Source organism: Vipera berus (genome assembly GCF_964194415.1).
Source record: "Vipera berus genome assembly, chromosome: 5".
In the NCBI taxonomy this organism is placed as follows: domain Eukaryota; kingdom Metazoa; phylum Chordata; class Lepidosauria; order Squamata; family Viperidae; genus Vipera; species Vipera berus.
Genome location: NC_138207.1, coordinates 87,238,114 through 87,257,157, shown reverse-complemented (window position 1 = coordinate 87,257,157; position 19,044 = coordinate 87,238,114). Strand labels below are relative to the sequence as shown.

Below are 19,044 nucleotides of genomic sequence, written 5' to 3'. Positions count from 1 at the left end.
CTTATTTACATCTTGCTTTATATTTAATCTCTTTTCATGGAATTAGCATCAACAAAATTGTAACTTGCTTCTGAAACTACTCCATTTTGCATGCAATCTGCTGCATAGATAATAATATGAGGAAGCCAGTTAACAAAACAACTCTTTGAAAATTTGAACTCTATAGCAATCAGCCAATCTCAAAATGGAGCAGGTCATCTGCCAGCTGAGCCTCCCAGTTTTTTTCTGATGGCCTTACAGCTGCTGGTATATTGGGAAAACTGAGCAGGTCACATCTGGCAGAAAATGGGCGGAGGGGGGAGGGGAAGAGGGCAAAGCCCCTGGATTGGACTGAAAACATTCCCTGTGGCTTTTCTACCTTTCAACTCATCCTTCAATGCATCAGTCTGCAGCTGCATTTAAAAGAAGATCCAAGTCTTATCCCCTGCCCCAGCACAGCATATATTTAGGTCAAAGGGAGCTTGGAAGAATTATTAACAATATGGAAAAGTCAAAAGGGAGGAAAATTTCAGAATAGACAACTGCAATCTGCCAAATGGGCTATAATGTGATTTAGAGCAGAAAAGAAGATTGGATTCCCCCAACGCAGGGAGGCATCTTCTGGTGTTCACAGAAGTGTGTGAAAGCAGATCAGTTTGAATGATGGCTGTTCCTGCATGAACAGGTATTTAAAGTTAAGAGAAAGTTAAATGTGAAAAATTATGTCCTATTCTTTTTGGCACAATATGCAGGTAATTGGGTCTATAACCTGCCAAACTAGCATGTAATGCTAAGCCAAAGCTTGTGCCATGTTGTAGTATTAAGTTGGAACAAACCCAGTGCCTACTTTCCTCCCATCACCATCATAAGTTAGCCGGACAGACTTTTGAAATGTTTATTTTTTTGCAGAAGCTCAGCTTGTCACTGCATATGAAATAGAGATTGTGGTTTTTAACACACTGATCTCAAACCGTGGATTATGAATCAGGGTATTAAACTGAGCACTGTGAAAAATAGTGGTGATTATATTAAAAATATAATTAATGTTTGCCCAAATTTGCACCTGACAGGAAGATATAAGCCCAGGGCTTCTCTTGCACTAACATGGGCAAGAGAAAATGAGTAAGGAAAAAATTAAAAAGACTGTGATGTTGTACCTTTGTTCCAGATGCTTCATAGTTGCAGTAATCTCACTAGTTTTATCCTCCAGGCGACCAATTATTTCATTCTTTTCTTTCATGGCTTCATCTGAAAACTATTATTAGAGATTATTCTATTACAATATGGTAATTATCAAGCACCTCTTTTCAAAGCACTAGAGCAGTCACAAGGCTTTGCAAGGCTCCCATAGCTGCTGGAAAACTATACATACATATACTAGGGCGGCCATTTTGCTATCATTCGTCATGTCTGCTTTAAATGCCTACCTTCCCTTTTAGGTCCCATCAATATGGAATCATGGTAGGTTAGGAATAAGGGTTCTCTTCAACTTTGTGTGGACTGACTTTGTTCTTTGAACCCAGCCCACCATTCAAACTGGGGCTGAGTATATCTTAAAACAAGGTCTGTAGTTGTGGCTTAGTGTTGGTTAGTTTACTTTGGCCTGAGAGAGTGTCTGAACCTGAAGTAACAGAGGGAAATGCAGTCTGGCTAGCTTCTGCAACCTCATTTTTTGATGCTCCTGGATTTGTTTTTTTCTTTTCCTGCTCCAACTACTCAGGAAATATTTAAGGAAAGCTAAAGCATTTAAGAAATGATTTGCGTCCCTAGCCCTGCATGCAGAAGCTGATCAGCCACAGAGCCCTTGCGTTTTGTTCAATTAGCAAAGGACTCTATGGTTAGCTGGCCAGCCACTACTGTCTAGGACACTGGCTGCACAGACATTTCTGCAAGTGCTTCCATATTATTAATATAGGATTTATTGACGGCTGATGCTAAGCAAGCACAGCCTAGCATACCATACAAACCAAGTCCATTCCATAACTCCCCAAAGACAGTCCTTCAATAGCTTAAATGCACTGTCACCCCAGATAGAGAAGATGCTTTGGGTAACTGCCAATAGCTGATGGTGAAAACTACGGGGGGAGGGGGGGAAAGAGGGGGAATCAAACTCCCAAATACCCCAAACACCACTGCATTACACTTGTATATTTTGGTTTCAAGACATAAATAATGAACTACCTGCAGTTTTTGATACATTTCTGTATTTATCACTTTGACTTCCTCCAGTTGCAGCCGCAGATTTATAAGCGTGTCTTGCTTTTCGTGTATATCTTTCTCCAATAACTTCATTGCAAGTTCTATCTCATGCTTCATACCAACCTGGACCATCAATTCATTCTCTATATCCTACAAAAGATAAAAACAAACAAGCCCACATATTCCCAAAATCCTGTGTTTAATTTTAGATTGAACAGATTCTAAGAAAACAGCATGATTGATGATTGACAAAATGCAACTACCCAAGTATGGGAAGTCCTTGCAATATAACTGTCATGGAGCCTGCCCTTTACACTCATATGTCATAACAGTCGTAAAATTTATTAGGTTTTAAATATCTATTTTAGTATGTGGGCATTTATTTAATTTAGTTTTAACTTTTGTAATTTGTATTTTTATTCTTGCCCTGTTCACCGCCCTGAGTCCTGCGGGAGAAGGGCGGTATAGAAATATTATTAAAATAAAAATAAATAAATAAATAAATAAAATGGGTCAGTCATGTCACCAAAACAATTTTACGAACTTTCTTGCAATAGTTGTTAAGCAAATCATCGCGACCGTTAAATGAACCAATGGTTATGAGCAGTTTTGCTGAAAACTGGAAGTGACAGTTTTTGGCAAACTTGTCATAAAATACAGTCACATAACTGCACGACACTGCAAACAACTATATATGCAATTGTGTTGCCGAGCGTCCAAAATTCAGTCATGTGACCACGGAAGAGGCCCAACTGTTAAGGACTACCTGTATGTAAGTCTACGATTGAGGGCAAGGAATGTGCAAGAGTAGCCATTCACAATTTGTATGACACCCACTCACTTGTCTTAACTGTGATTCTTCTCGAAGCTGTCTATGTGCTTCATTATACATTTCATCCAGGCTTTGTCGGGAATGTTTATATGTCTGAAGTTCTGCTTCGGCATCTACTTTATTCATCTACAAAGAAAATAAGGAAAATTATTGTACTTAAAAACTTTGGTATTCAGAAAGAGACCTCTTCCTAGAGCAGGTATACCCAACCTTGACCACTTAAGATTTGTGGACTTCAGTTCCCAGTATTCCCCAGCTAGCCAAGCTGGCTGGAGATTCTCAGAGCTAAAGTTCACAAGTGTCAAGTTTAAAGTTGCTAAAGATGCACACGCTAGGCCAGGGGTCCCCAACACCCAATCCGTGGACCAGTACCGGGCCATGGCATGCCAGCAACCGGTCCGCACAAAGAAGCAAAGTCCCATCCGCGGGATGCAGGCAGCCCACAAAACCACGCCCCCTCCAGTCCGCAGAAAAACCTCTCTCCATGGAACTGGTCCCTGGTGCCCAAAAGGCTGGAGACCTCTGCGCTAGACAGCAAGAAGACCTCCTAACTTTTCTTCATGTTTGTGATGAGTTGGGGACAATAAGAGCATTATGTAGAGCTATGCATGTGTCAAAAAGGATTTTAGATCCCATATAAGCTACAAGCCCAGTTCGCATTTTAAAAGTATTGTAATATGTATAAGTATTATTGAAAATGCAGAAAAACGCTCCTTTTATAGTTTGGAATCTGCCATATTTGTTACTGTTCATAAAATGTTCCTTATGGTAATACTGATATGAAAACGTTATCTTCAATAAGCCAGTGAGAGTTCTGAAGAACATCAAGGGAACATTTACATTTTTAAAAATGGGAGTTGGCAACAGATTCTCCTTCCAAGTTACTCCCGGCAGTAATTTGAGGTATGCAAAATTTAGCCTGGCCTAATTAATTCAGTTTGTAGTGCACCAGTGGAATAGATGGGAGCAAAATTTGGAGTTCTTCTCTTCTTTTTTGCAGAGAAGTCTGCAAAAATTTAGGAGGAAGAAATATGTGTCTTGAGCCTTGCAGAACTATAACCCTTTACCAAATACAGAGCAAAAGTTCAGTGAACAGTGTCATGACATGGTAGGTAGGTAGGTAGGTAGGTAGGTAGGTAGATAGATAGATAGATAGATAGATAGATAGATAGATAGATAGATAGATAGATAGATAGATAGATAATAAAGTTGGAAGGGACCTTGGAGGTCATCTAGTCCAACCCCCTGCTCAGGCAGAAAACCCTATTCTATTTCAGACAAATGGCTGTCCAGTCTCTTCTTAAAACTTCTTAAAAACTTCCAGTGTTGGAGCATTCATAGCTTCTGGAGGCAGGTTGTCCCACTGGTTAATTGTTCTAACTGTCAGGAAATTTCTCCTTAATTCCAGGATGTTTCTCTCTTTGGTTAGTTTCCATCCATTGCTTCTTGTCCTGCCTTCTCGTGCTTTGGAGAATAGGCTGATCTCCCTCTTCTTTGTGACAGCCCCTGAGATATTGAACAAGGCTATCATGTCACCTCATCCTTCTCTTCATTAGACTAGACATTCCCAATTCCAGCAACCGTTCCCCAATTGCCCATTTTAATTTTTTTACTGACTCCAGTTATACATCTCTGGAATGGCCACAGGATGTCCTTCCTTTGGCCTGCTATTCTGGTCTTGGAATAGGCCATTTGTTAATTGACCCTCTAAGTCAGACATGTCAAACACAAGGCCCAGGGGCCGGATCCAGCCCACGAAGTGGTTTCATGTGGCCCGCAAAGCCATCCTGGAAACAGTGAGGGAACGACCCCCACTGCCTTGGCCCTGGCCCAGAGACCCTGCTTCTGCCAGAGACCCTCAGATCTGTCCCACTCCTGCCCAGGCCCTCATAGGCACCCTTGATGCGAACGATGTAGAGCTGGCCATGCCCACCCTGGCCATACCCACCCGGCCCCTTGAGGGCAACCGCAACGCTGATGCGGCCCTCAATGAAATTGAGTTTGACACCCCTGCCCTAAATTACCAGGTGATATTCCCACTTCACTGTCTTTTGCCTCATGTCAGTTTTATTGCCCTGTCCTACTTCGTAAGGTCTATTTTTATTCCATGTTTCAGCTGCTTCACCATTTTTAAGTTCTTCTCTTTGAACTCAAATCATCATCCTGCTGACTTCTGCAGTTTTAAAAAGCCCCCTCTCTGAATATTTTGTGGGTGGTTACTTTGTCTTTCTAGACGTTTTCCTACCCTGCCTACAAAATCTTTCTAACCTTACAAGATTAATGTTAGCTGAGAGGGAAGAAATGTTGTTCCCCTATGTCCTGACTATCTTGACAAGGGAATGTAAATATTATTTTGCGATGAGTTTAGCATAAATAAAATGACCCTTCATGGCATAGTATATTTACAAGTGGTCTTCCAAAAATATCCCCCTTAAGCTGTTAGCTAGATTCTTGGACTATATAAAATGCTTAAATCTTACATATTTTTATAGAAAATGACATTAAAAATGGCAAATTTTGACATGAAAATCATAAATTATTTTAAAATATCATACCTCCAGATGATGCTGTGTTTTCATTAAAATGAGTGTGTTTTCACTTCTTAAATGATGGTTTTCTTCTTGTAGTTTTATTATGTTGTTTTTAGCTATCGCCAACTAAGAGGAAGATAGAATGTAAAAATAAAAAAATCCAAAAGCTTTCAGAGAGGGAAAAAAACAACTCCAGACCCAAAATGCTGCATGAAAACATTACAGTCTTCTAATCACATCACTACACTAATCCAACATGCTTATCTAGGGCTTATTCATTCAAGCTTTTCTATTGCCAACAAACAAGGATTCATGATAGTTGACTGGAAGTGGAAATCCAAAATTTGCAACTGAAGATATTAATCTCAATTAAAATCCAATATTAACAATGGCTAAGGAATGTTTCAATATGCAGAGCGCCATGAGTCTGGGCACTTGTAAAATGCCGTCTACCAGGCAGGGCTGTGGCATTGTTTAAAAGAGCTTGCCGCAAGGATTCCTGTAATAAGTGATTTCCACAAATGCAAAAAAAATTATATACGGTACAGAAACACAATTAGTTATGCCCCACTGAGGTTGTATACAGACTCTCAGCAGCAAGAGAGAATGTTCTCTCAAACTGCTGAGAGAATGTTCTATGGCAGGGGTTATCAAACGTGGCCTTTTTATGACTCGTGGACTTCAACTCCCAGAATTCCTCAGCCAGGCATGCTGAAGAATTCTGGGAGTTGCAAGTCCACAAGTCATAAAAGGGCCAGGTTTGAAGACCCCTGCTCTACGGGTTGGTGGATCTGGACTCCACTCCCATACTGATACCATACCTATTTTAGGTCAACCTCCAGGGGTCAAAAAAGGCCAAGATGGCTCTGACAGGGCTTCAGTTGCAAGGTCATGACCATCTTAACATTTTGGCCAACCTTGCAGATATTCCTGCTTTATATGGCAAAAAAAGCTGCTTTGTACAGATGGACCACGATTTCATGGTTAGCTGCAGCTGAGCTGAGGCTGCCATCCCCATGCTGCTCAGAAGTTCTGTGTAACACACAATGCACCTCTTGGCCAAGGGAAACGTCTTGGCTGAAACAAACCAAAATAAATAAATAAATCCCAAACCAAAATAAAAACCAAACCCCAAACACAAACAAAGGTTGCCAGTTTCAACACTGAAGCATATATTGCTGAAAGACCATACCTCTTCGATTAATTTAGTGTTTGACTTCTCTAGTGAATCGACGCGTGTATGGAGGCTGCTGACTGTACTACTGAAAACAATAATAATAAAAAATTCTTCAGAATTATTTCTACAATTATGCAGTAGTACAAGCTGATTTACAAAACCTCCTAGCAACTGCTTGGTGCCCAGCAACAAATGCATCAGAAGACACTTCCTGACACCACTCCTCAAAATATATATAGTGTTTGTATTCTTTCTTATTCATAGCCCACACAACTAGACTTCTGTATCTAGCCTACAGACCTGATATATCCCAGTGGTCACCCTTCTTAAAATCAAAAAGGTCTGATCCTGTATAGCTTTTTGAGATCACCCAAAGGTGACGATGATGATGATGATGATGATGATAATAATAATGAGAAGAAGAAAAAGGAGGAGGAGGAGGAGGAGGAGGAGGAGTCAGAAGGGACCTTGGAGGTCTTCTAGTCCAACCCCCTGCTCAGGCAAGAAACCCTATCATAGGGGTCTTCAAACTTGCCGGGCTGAGGAATTCTGGGAGTTGAAGTCCACAAATCCAAGTTTGAAGACCCCTGCCCTATCATTTCAGACAGATGGCTGTCCAGTCTCTTCTTGAAAACTTCCGGTGTTGGAGCATTCACAACTTCTGGAGGCAAGTTGTTCCACTGATAAATTGTTCTAACTGTCAGGAAACTTCTCCTTAGTTCTAGGTTGCAAAAGGATACAGGTAATCCTTGACTTATGAATGATTGTTTAATGATCGTTTAAAGTAATGATGGCCTTGGAAAGGATGCATTAGGGCCAATAAAGCATTTCCTACCATTGTAAAACATTCCCCTGTCCATAGTCACATGAACTGCATTTTGTGCATTTGGCAATCATCTTACATTTACAACCAGTTGCAGCATTTCAAAGTCACAACTTGCAATTTACGATATTTTTTGCCAGTTTCTGGCAAAAAAAACATCCATTCAGAAAACTGGATTTGCTTAACGACCATGTGATTCACTTAATGAGCACCATAAAACCAGTTGAAAAGCTGGGTCCAGTCTCATGGGTGACTCAGCGTACAACTTCAATAACTTACAACTGAAATTCACTCCCAACTGTGGTCATAAGTCAAGGACTCTATGATTGTTACATTTAATTTGTTCTCTTATGATCTGGAGGAGACTAATTATTACTATTAGCCTTCTTGATGGGTTCTCTTAAAGAATGTGAGAAAGTTCATATTATCTGAGGACAAAGCTGTACACACTGACACAGCCCTTACACTTTACCTAAACCACTCTTACTGCAGTGAGTAAGTCTGGAGTGTGATCTGAATTGGAGCCCTGCTTCTATTTGACATCACAAAGCTCAACATGCATGAAAAACAATTTTAAACAGCCATGTCATATCAACTGGAAAGATACACAAGTCTTTAAGTATACCTTTAATACTTTAAATACTTTAAAGAAGTATAGTTTACTTATTAACAGATGCCCTACGAAAAACACATGCAGAACCAAATGTCATCTCTTCTGTATTAGTGTTACTCCTAAATCAATAGCAATAGGACTGTGTTGTTAGTCTACCTGATAAGAGAAGCATATTAAAAGGGAGCTATCATGGCAGTATTAGCTCCTTGATATAATAGCTAATAAATTTCTTTTAGGGTCCCAGATTACAAACATAATCTTATTTTTGATGTAAACTATGATAAGATATTTCTGACCAAAATCTATCAGGGTGGGGATTAAAAGTCAAGAGGGTGGTTGTGACAGCAAAATACCTAGCTAGAAACCAAGTGACCTTGAGTTCTAGTCCTCCTTTAAGCATGAAGCCAGCATGGAGACTTTGGGCCAGCCCCTCTTTCTTAGCGGAAGGAAGGAAGGAAGGAAGGAAGGAAGGGAGGGAGGGAGGGAGGAAGGAAGGAAGGAAGGAAGGAAGGAAGGAAGGAAGGAAGGAAGGAAGGAAGGAAGGAAGGACAAATCACTTCTGAAAAAAGTGACTGCCAAGAAAACCGCAGGGAATAGCCCAGGTAGTTGGCAGGAGACCACACAATCTGGAAAAAAATGTGATCATGTGTGCAACGAACTTGAAAAAGGGTCAGGTTTTGATTTTGTTACCAGCTTGATTATTTTTTACCCCCCTTGCCATGAACAACCTTGCATTTCGCAACCCTTCCCAACTGATCTTTTTTCTATTCATTATTCAATAAATACTAGTACTTTCAATACCTGATAATTACCAAAGTAATTGTTTTTTAAAACAGAAGACACCTGTCTCTAACACAACTTATCCTTACTTCAATTGCCGGTTTAATTCTTCAACATAATTCTTCTGATCCAATATTGCAGCGATATGGTCGTTTCTAAAAGAAATTTAGTTTTAGTTTAGAATATTTAATGTGTAGTTAGACATTTGATATGAGATCTGAGTCTCGAGAATTGCATGTGAAAAATTTCTATTTACTATATACCGGAAATACGCTGTCTTAATAACTGTTCTCCATAAATTAAGAAACAATATCTGAATATGGCTTGAAATATAGAACATTCTGTGTAATTAGCACTAGTATTAACTGGATAACCACTATCAACAGACTTGGAGTCTGTTAAAAAAAGTTTCTTTTCGTTTTCTCAAAAAATTGGAAATTGAACATTGCTCCAAGGCAGGGGTGGGCAACTATGGCCCCTTTATGACCTGTGGACTTCAATTCCCAGAATTCCTGAGCCAGCATGGCTGACTTAAAAATTCTGGGTGTGAAGTCTACAGGTCATAAAGGGGCCATGGCTGGCTCAGGAAGTCTCAGGGTTTAAGTCCACAGGTCATAAAGGGGCCATAGTTGCCCATCTCTCGTCTAAAGACTTACATACGACACTGATTACCTATTTCCCCAAATTTATTTTAGATAGTAATAGGATGACTGTTCATATATCTGTTTTGCATTTCTGGATTAAACAATACTCTTTCATTAAACATTGATATATTTTTTTTAGTTGTTCCATGATTTCTGCTTTTTGCCCTTGAAATCTATGACCCCCAAAATGTACAACTTTTTTCACAGTAGGCCAGTGGTCTTCAAACTTGGCAACTTTAAGACTTATGGACTTCAACTCCCAGAATTCCTCAGCCAGCCAAGGCTTGCTGAGGAATTCTGGGAGTTGAAGTCCCTAAGTCTTAAAGTTGCCAAATTTGAAGGCCCCTGCAGTAGGATATTATTAGTATTATTATTTCCCAGACTGATAGAGATTTACATAATGGAAGAGAAAGTAGTAAAATTAAACACACACAAACACACACACACTACACACACACACACACACACAGAGAGAGAGAGAGAGAGAGAGAGAGAGAGAGAGAGAGAGAGAGAGAGAGAGAGAGAGAGAGAGAGAGAGAGAAACACTTATATGTACAATAAGTAAAATAAGTAAGGGCAAATAAGAGTCACCTTCTAGGGAAGATGGGGGCATAACGTTTTAATAAATAAATAAATAAATTGTTTCTGGACTTTGTGCTTGATGTGGAAAAATGAAACTTTATCTTTGGGTTTTGCTGATTAGAAAGGTTTGTTGTTATAGAAATGACTAGTATAGTTATATAAAAACAAAAAGTTCAGGCTATATGTTATTACCTTATTCTATTGCACTAAAAAAAAGTAGAGAGTCAATGCTTTTCTTTCTTTTTTCCCTTTTCCCCTCTTTCCTTTTCCCCCCTTTATTTTCATTTTTCCTTGTATTTTATATTTTGATAAATACATTTTTAAAAAAAATATAAATAAATTCCTCTGGAAAAGTTTGGCCTTCGCTAATTTGACGAGAGAGTCGGTTTGAGCTCATGGTTAAGGTGCCGGCCAAGTGTGGAAAGTGAGTTCTAGCCCTGCCTTAGGCACAAAGCCAACTGGATGATCTTGGACCAGTCCCTCTCTTTCAGCCCTGGGAAGGAGACAATGGCAAACCACCTCCAAACATGTCAAGGAACTGCACTCTTGAAGGAATTAAAAAAACAAACCCCACCCAACTTCAAGAAAGCCAGGCCTGAGTTGCCAGATTAACATCTCCATGGCTGGTTCTTGCACAGTAGAGTGAGTCCAGCCATTTCTGAGCTCATCCCTGTCCCCTCATGAAATCAAGCAATTCATGGATCAAATCTGGTTAGAGCAGGTGGTTACATAAGTATTCAACTTATGTGAAGCCTCAGAGGGCTTTGTTAAGTCAGAACTAATGCACATTAGGTACAACATGGCATAAAATGGAGCGTGCGTAAAGATTCTCTTCTGAACAGGAGGAATATTTTCTGTGAGGGGAAGGACACTTTTGATTTCCTTCCAGGGTGATGGTTTTTTCAGCCATTTAGTTCAACATGCCAAAAAGTCTACTGAAACTCACCTTTCTTTATCTTCAGTGTCATCTTCACTCTTTAGATACATGGAGAAATCAATTACACCAACCTTTAAAAAATACATTCAAATTTTGCAAAATGAAATAAAGGAACAGCTAGGGAATAAGCTTCATTCTCCTTGAAATTTAATCAAATTCAACAGAATGGGAAATTCCACATTTGGTAATGATCACATTAATGGTTTGGATTGTATTGACCAATGCCATTTTAATTTAATTTAATAATAATTTAATTTAATAATTTTATTTGTATACCGCCCTTCTCCCGAAGGACTCAGGGCGGTGAACAGAGCAAACATATAAAAGTACAAAGATACAAAAGTTAAAAAAGAATTAAACACAATGCCCAAGCTAAAACAATAGATAAATATATTAAAAACAACAATAAAATCCCAACCCATCCCCCATCAGGCCAGGCCGGCTTGTTCGAACAAATAAGTCTTCAGATCGCGTCGGAAGGAGCGAAGGTCGGGCGCCACCATTTTGCAACAACTGGTCTCCCCCAAATTTGCTCACAGGAGTTAAAATCCTCCAGACCCAACTGTGTCGACAGTGGAGCGAACACATAACTGATCGAGAGCAATGTGCAGTATCCATAAATGAATAAAGGTGTGCTACTTTAATTATGAATATTATATAGCCAAACCTAAATTATAATACATTCCAATACTGGTATTTTTTCATTATTCAAATGTTTAAGCCATCTCATTAAGTTTACAATATTAAGATCTAAATGTAAGCCAAAACACAGGTTTCATATACATCCTGAAGAAAGGACATCGAATATTTTTTTACAAGAGAAAAAAAAAAGGTATGCCATACTTGAAAGATTTTCCAGTCAAGAAACCTTGCTCTTAAGACTACATATACTATACGACTGTGGTGTCTACTTACTTGTGAATCCAAATCTTCTCCTTTAATACACAAGTTTGCATCAATGACATTTAACCCAACAAGCAATCCAACAATGACGGCTCCTTCTTCTTCCATCATCACTGCATGGTGTTCATAAAATTCACTGTAAAAGCATTTTCATATAATTTAAATGACATTGTCAATTACTGGTCAATTTCATAGCTGACCAATGTCAAAGTGACTCTGTGGCAATTCAAAAACAAGTTGCCTTCCTCATGAAAACAGACACCACTGTTATGGAATTTATTTAAAAGGATGCGAAGTAGCAAAAATGGGAGTTTAAAACTTGTCTAGGTCCATAGATTAGAATCAGCACTACTGATTGTCAAAGGCCAAAACAAAGTATATCTCCCCTATGCTACTATGTCTCTTCCCCTCTACAAAAGCTTCGGCTGTAGTTAAATATTTCTTTGACTTTGATGGTATGATAGAATCCTTCACAATTTCTAAAAAAAATTGCATGGTCCACAGAGATCTCATCTGCATCATTTTTCCATAACTCCTATGATACACGAATGATACATGAATATGTATCTCGTGATTCTAAACATGTTGACTCGGTTACCAAAGATCAAGCAGAGGCAGGTCACTCAAGCCATATCCAATGTCAACAGAAGTAGAAAAAGTAAACCTGCTAATGGCTGGGTGTCCCACTCTGCAACCAATTGCAGGTGCTTGATCAACTAGCATCAGCAGCACTGAGACAGAACATCCTCAAATGATATCACACACTGCATTTAGTATTTGCACGAGGATGGAAAAGACTCTCTGAGCAAAAAAGGCTTTGCGCAAGGAGAATAACATGAAGAACATTTCTTGTCTAGAATTAAAAAGACAAGAGAAAACTGCTTTTTTAAAAAAAATGCCTAGTTCTGCAAGTATGAAATTAAATATTGTGCACCTGCATTTTGTACACTTTATGCTCTGGGTATGCACCTTTTCCAACAGCAGGCAGCATGATGTAAATTTGCAGAATACATTAAACAGCAAAAGAGAAAGAATATATTATTGCCATTGTTGTGGCAAATGCTGCTTGAGAATGTCACAGGCATTGTATTGTTGACTTCTGGTTTATACTATACTACTGTCAAAACCTGAATCAACATTAGAATGCCCCCTTTCTTTTTCTGTTCTACCGAACCTTTTAAAAATAAAGATGTCAAGTCAATCAATTAGGACATTTTATTGAAATTTATAATTCAGAAGAAAAGTGAAACGCTTCTGCTAGAAGCAATGTAACTTAAGCTCTTTTATTTAGCTAAGAAAATAAATATTTTAGCTAAGTTCTAATTACAATGCAACACAATCAATGTGCACAATTCTGTTCACTGATTTTTAATAAGAACCTGGATAAGGGCTCACCCGAGGAGATCTTTCCGAAGGATGAGACAACGGAGATAGTCAGCCATCTTTTTTTGCATAAGTGCCAAACGTAACCAAGCCCGAGCGCGTCCTAAGGAAGTTCTGATTTAAAAACAGGAATAGTTCACAGCATAGAGACACATTAGTCAGAGCTGCCATTTCTAGCACTAGTCAACATGCTTTCTAATAAAGAGGTAGGGATTACGCTATTTTCCATCTTTATTTGGAACAATATTCTTAACCATTCTATATTCAACTTTAGCCACTTTACACTCAACAAAAAGTTGTACACACACACACACACACACACACACACACACACACACACACATATATATATATATATATATATATATATATATATATATATATATATATATATATATATATATATATATATATATATATGGATCTTTGGTCATTCGGGTTTTTTCCCATGTAGAACTGAAGGTGTAAAAGCAACGTTTCGACGGAATCCCATCCGTCATCCTCAGGCTGGTGGCTTCAGCTTCCTTCTTCTGGGAGAAGCATGTGCTTCTCCCAGAAGAAGGAAACGTTGAAAGGTGTAAAAGCAACGTCGAAAACGTTGCTTTTACACCTTCAATTCTACATGGGGAAAAAACCCGAATGACCAAAGATCCACATACAAACACCCGCGAAAACCTCAGAAAACATATACGGTATATATATATTCTGATTTAAACATTTACTTGACAAAACTCTTAAGACACAAAATAAAAGATACTATATTTGTCTTGGGCAAATATCATCCCATTTTGTTTTGTTTCTTTCTGTGGAAGGAGATTAACCCTGTGGTTTTTGCAGTGGGCAGTTGGTGTAAGATCAAAGGCCGGGTCATTCCATCTAGGGGTGAGACACTGAGACCTGGAGGGAGACATTAAAGGAGACCATACTCCATAGGACTCTATTCTATTGAAATATTCAAAAAGATTAAGTCTACTCTTGTAAGGCACCAAGAGTCCCTTGTCTGACATGGGTACCTATAATAATTAACAGGTCCTGGTTTTATGAATAGCATTTTTAATCACATCAGAACCAATATTTCATATTCTAGTTATTTTATTAAAATCTTCCCCTACTTTAATTTGTGATAAGAACCACTTTTCTGCTGGGTCAGAGATTGATGGATTGTACTTTAACACAACTATGCTATTTGTCAGGTCTCCTTTTGAGTGTTGGCAGTTGCAAAGGAATACTGCTCAATGGGAGAACAGACCTCTGGATGAATAAGATCCCAGCTTCAATTTTTGGCACTCTATGGTATTGACTGGAAAAACTTGCCTCAAAAATCTGAGCAAAACTGCTGCCAGGTTAGACAATAAATGGGCAAATAATCTGAATCTGATAGAATTTCTACCTTACCTTCTTTGCATCAGACAAAACCACATGTCTTCCTTTCTTACAATTTTGAATAACAACATTATTTCACCTACAGAATATTCTATAACAGGGGTGTCAAACTCATGTCACATGATGTGTTGTGACATATTGCAACTTTTTTCCCATTGCCGGCAATGGGGTGAGCATGGTTTCGCCATGACCGCATCCAGCCCGCAGGCCAGCAGTTTGACACCCCTGTTCTACGAGGTTAAGAAAAGTTACACGATAAATGATTTCTCATGATTTGTGTATGAAAAGCAGTGAAGGCAATATTTCAATAAAACTACTTACTTGAGACCAGGTAAATCTCTAACGCTAGCAGCAATCTCCTCAGCTTCTGGATACAATTTCTCTACAAGTTCCAGAGGGCCCCATATTGTTTTATTATAACTTAGAAAAGATTTTTTTACTAGAAGGAAAAAATAAACACATCTTGACGTTTTATACCTTATTTTGCTTTCTTGGAACATTTAATATATTTCTTCCCTGAGCATCTGAGATACTTACTGGATAAGACATACAAGTATAGGTGGTCATCAACTGACCTCAAAATTGCTAAGCAAAACAGTTGTTAAGTAAGTTTTGCCCCAATTTTATGACCTATCTTGACACATTAGTCAAGTGAATCATCACAGTTGTTAAGTTAGTAACTTAGTTTTTAAGTGAACCTGGCTTCTCCATTGACCTTACTTGTCAGGTCACAAAAGGTGATCACATGACTCCATGGCAATGTCACCATGGGATGCTACAATGGTCATTAAGTGTGGAAAAAGTCTTAAATCACTTTTTCCAGTGTCTTTGTAACTTCAGTCATTAAACAAATGGTTGTAAATTGAGGACTACCTGTATTGGGGATGTTTATAAACATTTTTTTATTTATAGAGCATCAACAAGTTTAATGACATGTCAGTGACTTTTTTTTACAGCCACTGCAGCCAGCCATGAAACTATAGTTATAACTATACTCCGTAACAAGTGAAGAAAAAGTGAGAAAAAGCCAAGATCACACTTCTAGACAGCCAACAAATAATGGGAATAAGCTGGTCAAAACAAATGAACCAAATTCATAAGTCATTCAGAATCCAATGAAGTAAAACTGGCTGTGAAGTAATACTGATGAATTCAAAGGAGGAATTCACAGCTTCCTTCTGAATTGATTTAGAAAGGAAAGTTTGCGCTAGGATTGCAGGACAAATGAAAGTAAACATGGGTAGGCTAGCATGCAGCAGTCTATGCCAGTGAGTCTTAACCTCAGTAATTCTAAGATGTGTGGACTTCAACTCCCAGAATTCCCCAGCCAGCAATTCTAGGAGTTAAGTCCACACATCTTAAAAGTTGCTGAGTTTGAGAAACACTGATGCACGCTGTGATTTAAAACAATACTTATTTCTCAATGGTATCCAGTCCAAAATGACCCTTTCAAGTGGCCAAATATAGAATAAAATGGTGATGGGATGAAGACTCAATCATCCCAAAATACCATCTATACCTTTCAGGCCATGTTTGAGGCAGTGTTCCATGACAACAAAAAACTGCTGGAGAGGTGGATAATCAGAATCAAGAGTTCGCCCAAAGCTTAGAGCAGATTCGATGAGTCCCTTTATACTTAGTTTAGCCATGTTCAATAGATTTGCTCTTTCAATCGCCAGGGGGTCTTTCACAGCTGAGAGGAAGGGAGGGAGAAGGAGAGAGAGAGAGAGAGAGAGAATTAAGGAATGTATTCTATTGATTAAAGCACAACAGCTGTGTTCGAATCTAAGAAAGTGAAAGGGGAAAAAAACAGCAAAGCAACAGACAGCACTGTGCTAAGAAATATGGGTATTTCCAGCAAAGCCAATAATAAGAGGTCATGTCACCGATTCTGCAATATTAGCTAAAATCCTATTCCAATTTAGTGCAATGTGGTGCACTTTAACAATGACACATCATGTGATGCTTATTTCTTAGAATAACCCCGTTTCACAGTATGGGGAAGCATAGTTATTTTTCTTCTTTTTATTGGTTGATGAATTTTAAATGTTGACATCTCAAAGAAAAGATTTACACTAGTGTTCAGGCTTTAACTAAAACCAACTGGTTATAACAATGTATTTACCTTGTGGCTCACGGTTTACCTAATGATTATGTTTGTAATGAAGGAAAGAAGGGCATGTTTATCCACCTACTGAGTGCTTCCCAAGGACTGGGATAGGCAGATATTGTTCGATGGCACTGAAGATACCGCAGAATGTAAGCTGTTCCAAGTAAAGCTGCCTTTTGCAATTGTCTGATGACGAACTTGTCAATGACGATGGTGTTTTAGTAGTGCTCCAAATGCTCGGGGTTTCTTTTGCCATAGTCATTCTGCTTCTATCTGCAGGTCTTTGTATTTTGTGATTTTTTTCTTTTCTATTCTGCTGTCTCTGGATACTGAAATGTCCACTTTCCAGACTTTTTATTCTTATTCCACATGATTGTTTACCATTTGTTACTATCATCCATATGTTTATCACAATTGTTGTTGCTGAAGCAACTCTGGCCAGAACAGGAGACTCGGACGGTGGGAATATTCTTTCCCACCCAGGCAGCCTTCCTTGGCAACCCAGCCATCCACCAAGTGTAATTTTGGAAGCTCCCAAAGGAAGGATGATTCCCTAGCAACTGGCAATTAAATATGCTGCTTCGGGTTTAGGGGGCAACCAGAACCACCCAAAAGCGTAGCCAGCAATAAGCAACGCTCCATAAATTGGCCCAGTGTTATCTCAACTCTGTGCCCTGCTAGCCCTCCCTGTATCGGATCAGATCATTTTCCCTTGGCAGGCCAGGCGTGCCTGATCTTAAATTACTCCAGAATTACTCTAAGAACGGCCCTGGGGACAGAAAATCAGAATCCTAACCGGGCTCGGAGCCGCCTCGCTTTTCACGGGGAGTTTGAAGCCGAGGGCTTCTCGTTGTCTTCCCGAGGCGCACCGCTGTTTCCAAAGCCCCAGGCGGGAACCACGCCGCCCAGCAAACGCGACTGATGGGCTGCAGGGAGCCGCCCTTCTTCCGAGCTCCCGGCAACGCCTCCGGCTCTTGAAAGCCAAAAGGGACCGCGATCCCCGCGCCCCATTTTCTTCGCTGGCCTCTGAAAGTCCCTGCTGCCCCGGGGAGATCCCCGCAAGGCAAACAAGGCAGAAGCCAAGATCCTCGCCTCGGCAGCACCAGATCCTGCGCCCCGCGCGCCCTGGGAGAGATGCAGGGCAGGGCGCGACGGGGGGACAGGCGTTGCCGGCGGTCTCCGAGGACTGCGGACTTCGACCCTCCTGCACACGCAACCACAGACAGACACACACACGCGCGCGCACACACCGACACGCAAGGCTTCCAGGCGTTGGCAAGTGCACGAGCAAAAGCCTGCGGCCGACTTGCTGTTGGTATATCCAGGAGTCGCTGAAAAGGCGGCCTCGGTTGCAGCCCCTCTCCAGCCATTTTAGCCAGCCCCTCAGCCAGAGGAGAAGAGCCGGCATCGCCTCGGGAATCCCCGCCGAACCGTCTCCCCGTCCGCCCCCACCCCTGTCTTGCGCCTTACCCATGGCCAGCGAGGAGGAGCAGCAACTACCCGAGCAGTTCAGCGCGGATCCAGCCTTGGCTGCTTTCACGGCCCTTTTCCAGCCCTCTTCATCACCCATCTCCGCCTCCTCCTCCTCCTCCCGCTTCCCCCAGCCTGGCTGGCTGCGCCTCTCGCGGCCGGAGGACCGAGATGGCGCGGTGCTTAAGACGGACGCAGCATTGCCCAGCGCTGGAGCCGGTGCGGGAAGAGTCGGGTCCCCGGGCGCAGTCGGGTGTCGCTTTAAGGGCCACCCTCCGATCTTGAACCTAAAGCAGGAGTCTTCAAACTTGGCCCTTTTATGACTTGTGGACTTCAACTCCCAGAATTCCTCAGCCAGCGTGCCTGGCTGAGGAATTCTGGGAGTTGAAGTCCACAAGTCATAAAAGGGCCATGTTTAAAGACCCCTGACCTAAAGGAAGCACGACTGGCAGAAACAAGCCACAACTGGTCTTGTCCTTCCTTCTTTCTTTCTTTCGAGAATGCCAAACCAGTATTTTAAAAACTCAAAAGACACCCTCGGTTTAGAGAAATATCTGGCAAGCGTTTTGCAAAGATCTGGTTGGGTACACGTCTGTCGCAACCAGATGTACGGCCTCTCCTATTAGCTACAAAGATTGTTGTTGTTGTTAGCTGCGAAGTCGTGTCCGACCCATCGCGACCCTATGGACAACGTTCCT

The 19,044-nt window shown here is 40.5% G+C and overlaps 1 protein-coding gene across 3 annotated transcripts in view; it reads right to left on the bottom strand.

Annotated features, from left to right (window-relative positions):
• Positions 1 to 18,446, bottom strand: part of RUFY2 (RUN and FYVE domain containing 2) — a gene marked incomplete at its 5' end in the record, with an annotated part of 33,457 nt that extends 15,011 nt beyond the window's left edge. For all 3 annotated transcript variants that reach the window (XR_014026750.1, XM_081330072.1, XM_081330073.1), the window contains 12 exons: positions 1,137 to 1,234; positions 2,161 to 2,328; positions 3,020 to 3,136; positions 5,566 to 5,667; positions 6,734 to 6,803; positions 9,024 to 9,089; positions 11,107 to 11,168; positions 12,013 to 12,136; positions 13,396 to 13,497; positions 15,088 to 15,205; positions 16,286 to 16,459; positions 18,347 to 18,446. Coding sequence is in view for 2 of the 3 variants with exons in the window: in XM_081330072.1 (XP_081186198.1) it covers positions 1,137 to 1,234; positions 2,161 to 2,328; positions 3,020 to 3,136; positions 5,566 to 5,667; positions 6,734 to 6,803; positions 9,024 to 9,089; positions 11,107 to 11,168; positions 12,013 to 12,136; positions 13,396 to 13,497; positions 15,088 to 15,205; positions 16,286 to 16,459; positions 18,347 to 18,446 (1,301 nt within the window). The remainder of the gene's footprint in view (positions 1 to 1,136; positions 1,235 to 2,160; positions 2,329 to 3,019; positions 3,137 to 5,565; positions 5,668 to 6,733; positions 6,804 to 9,023; positions 9,090 to 11,106; positions 11,169 to 12,012; positions 12,137 to 13,395; positions 13,498 to 15,087; positions 15,206 to 16,285; positions 16,460 to 18,346) is intronic.
• Between the last annotated feature and the right edge of the window lie 598 nt (positions 18,447 to 19,044).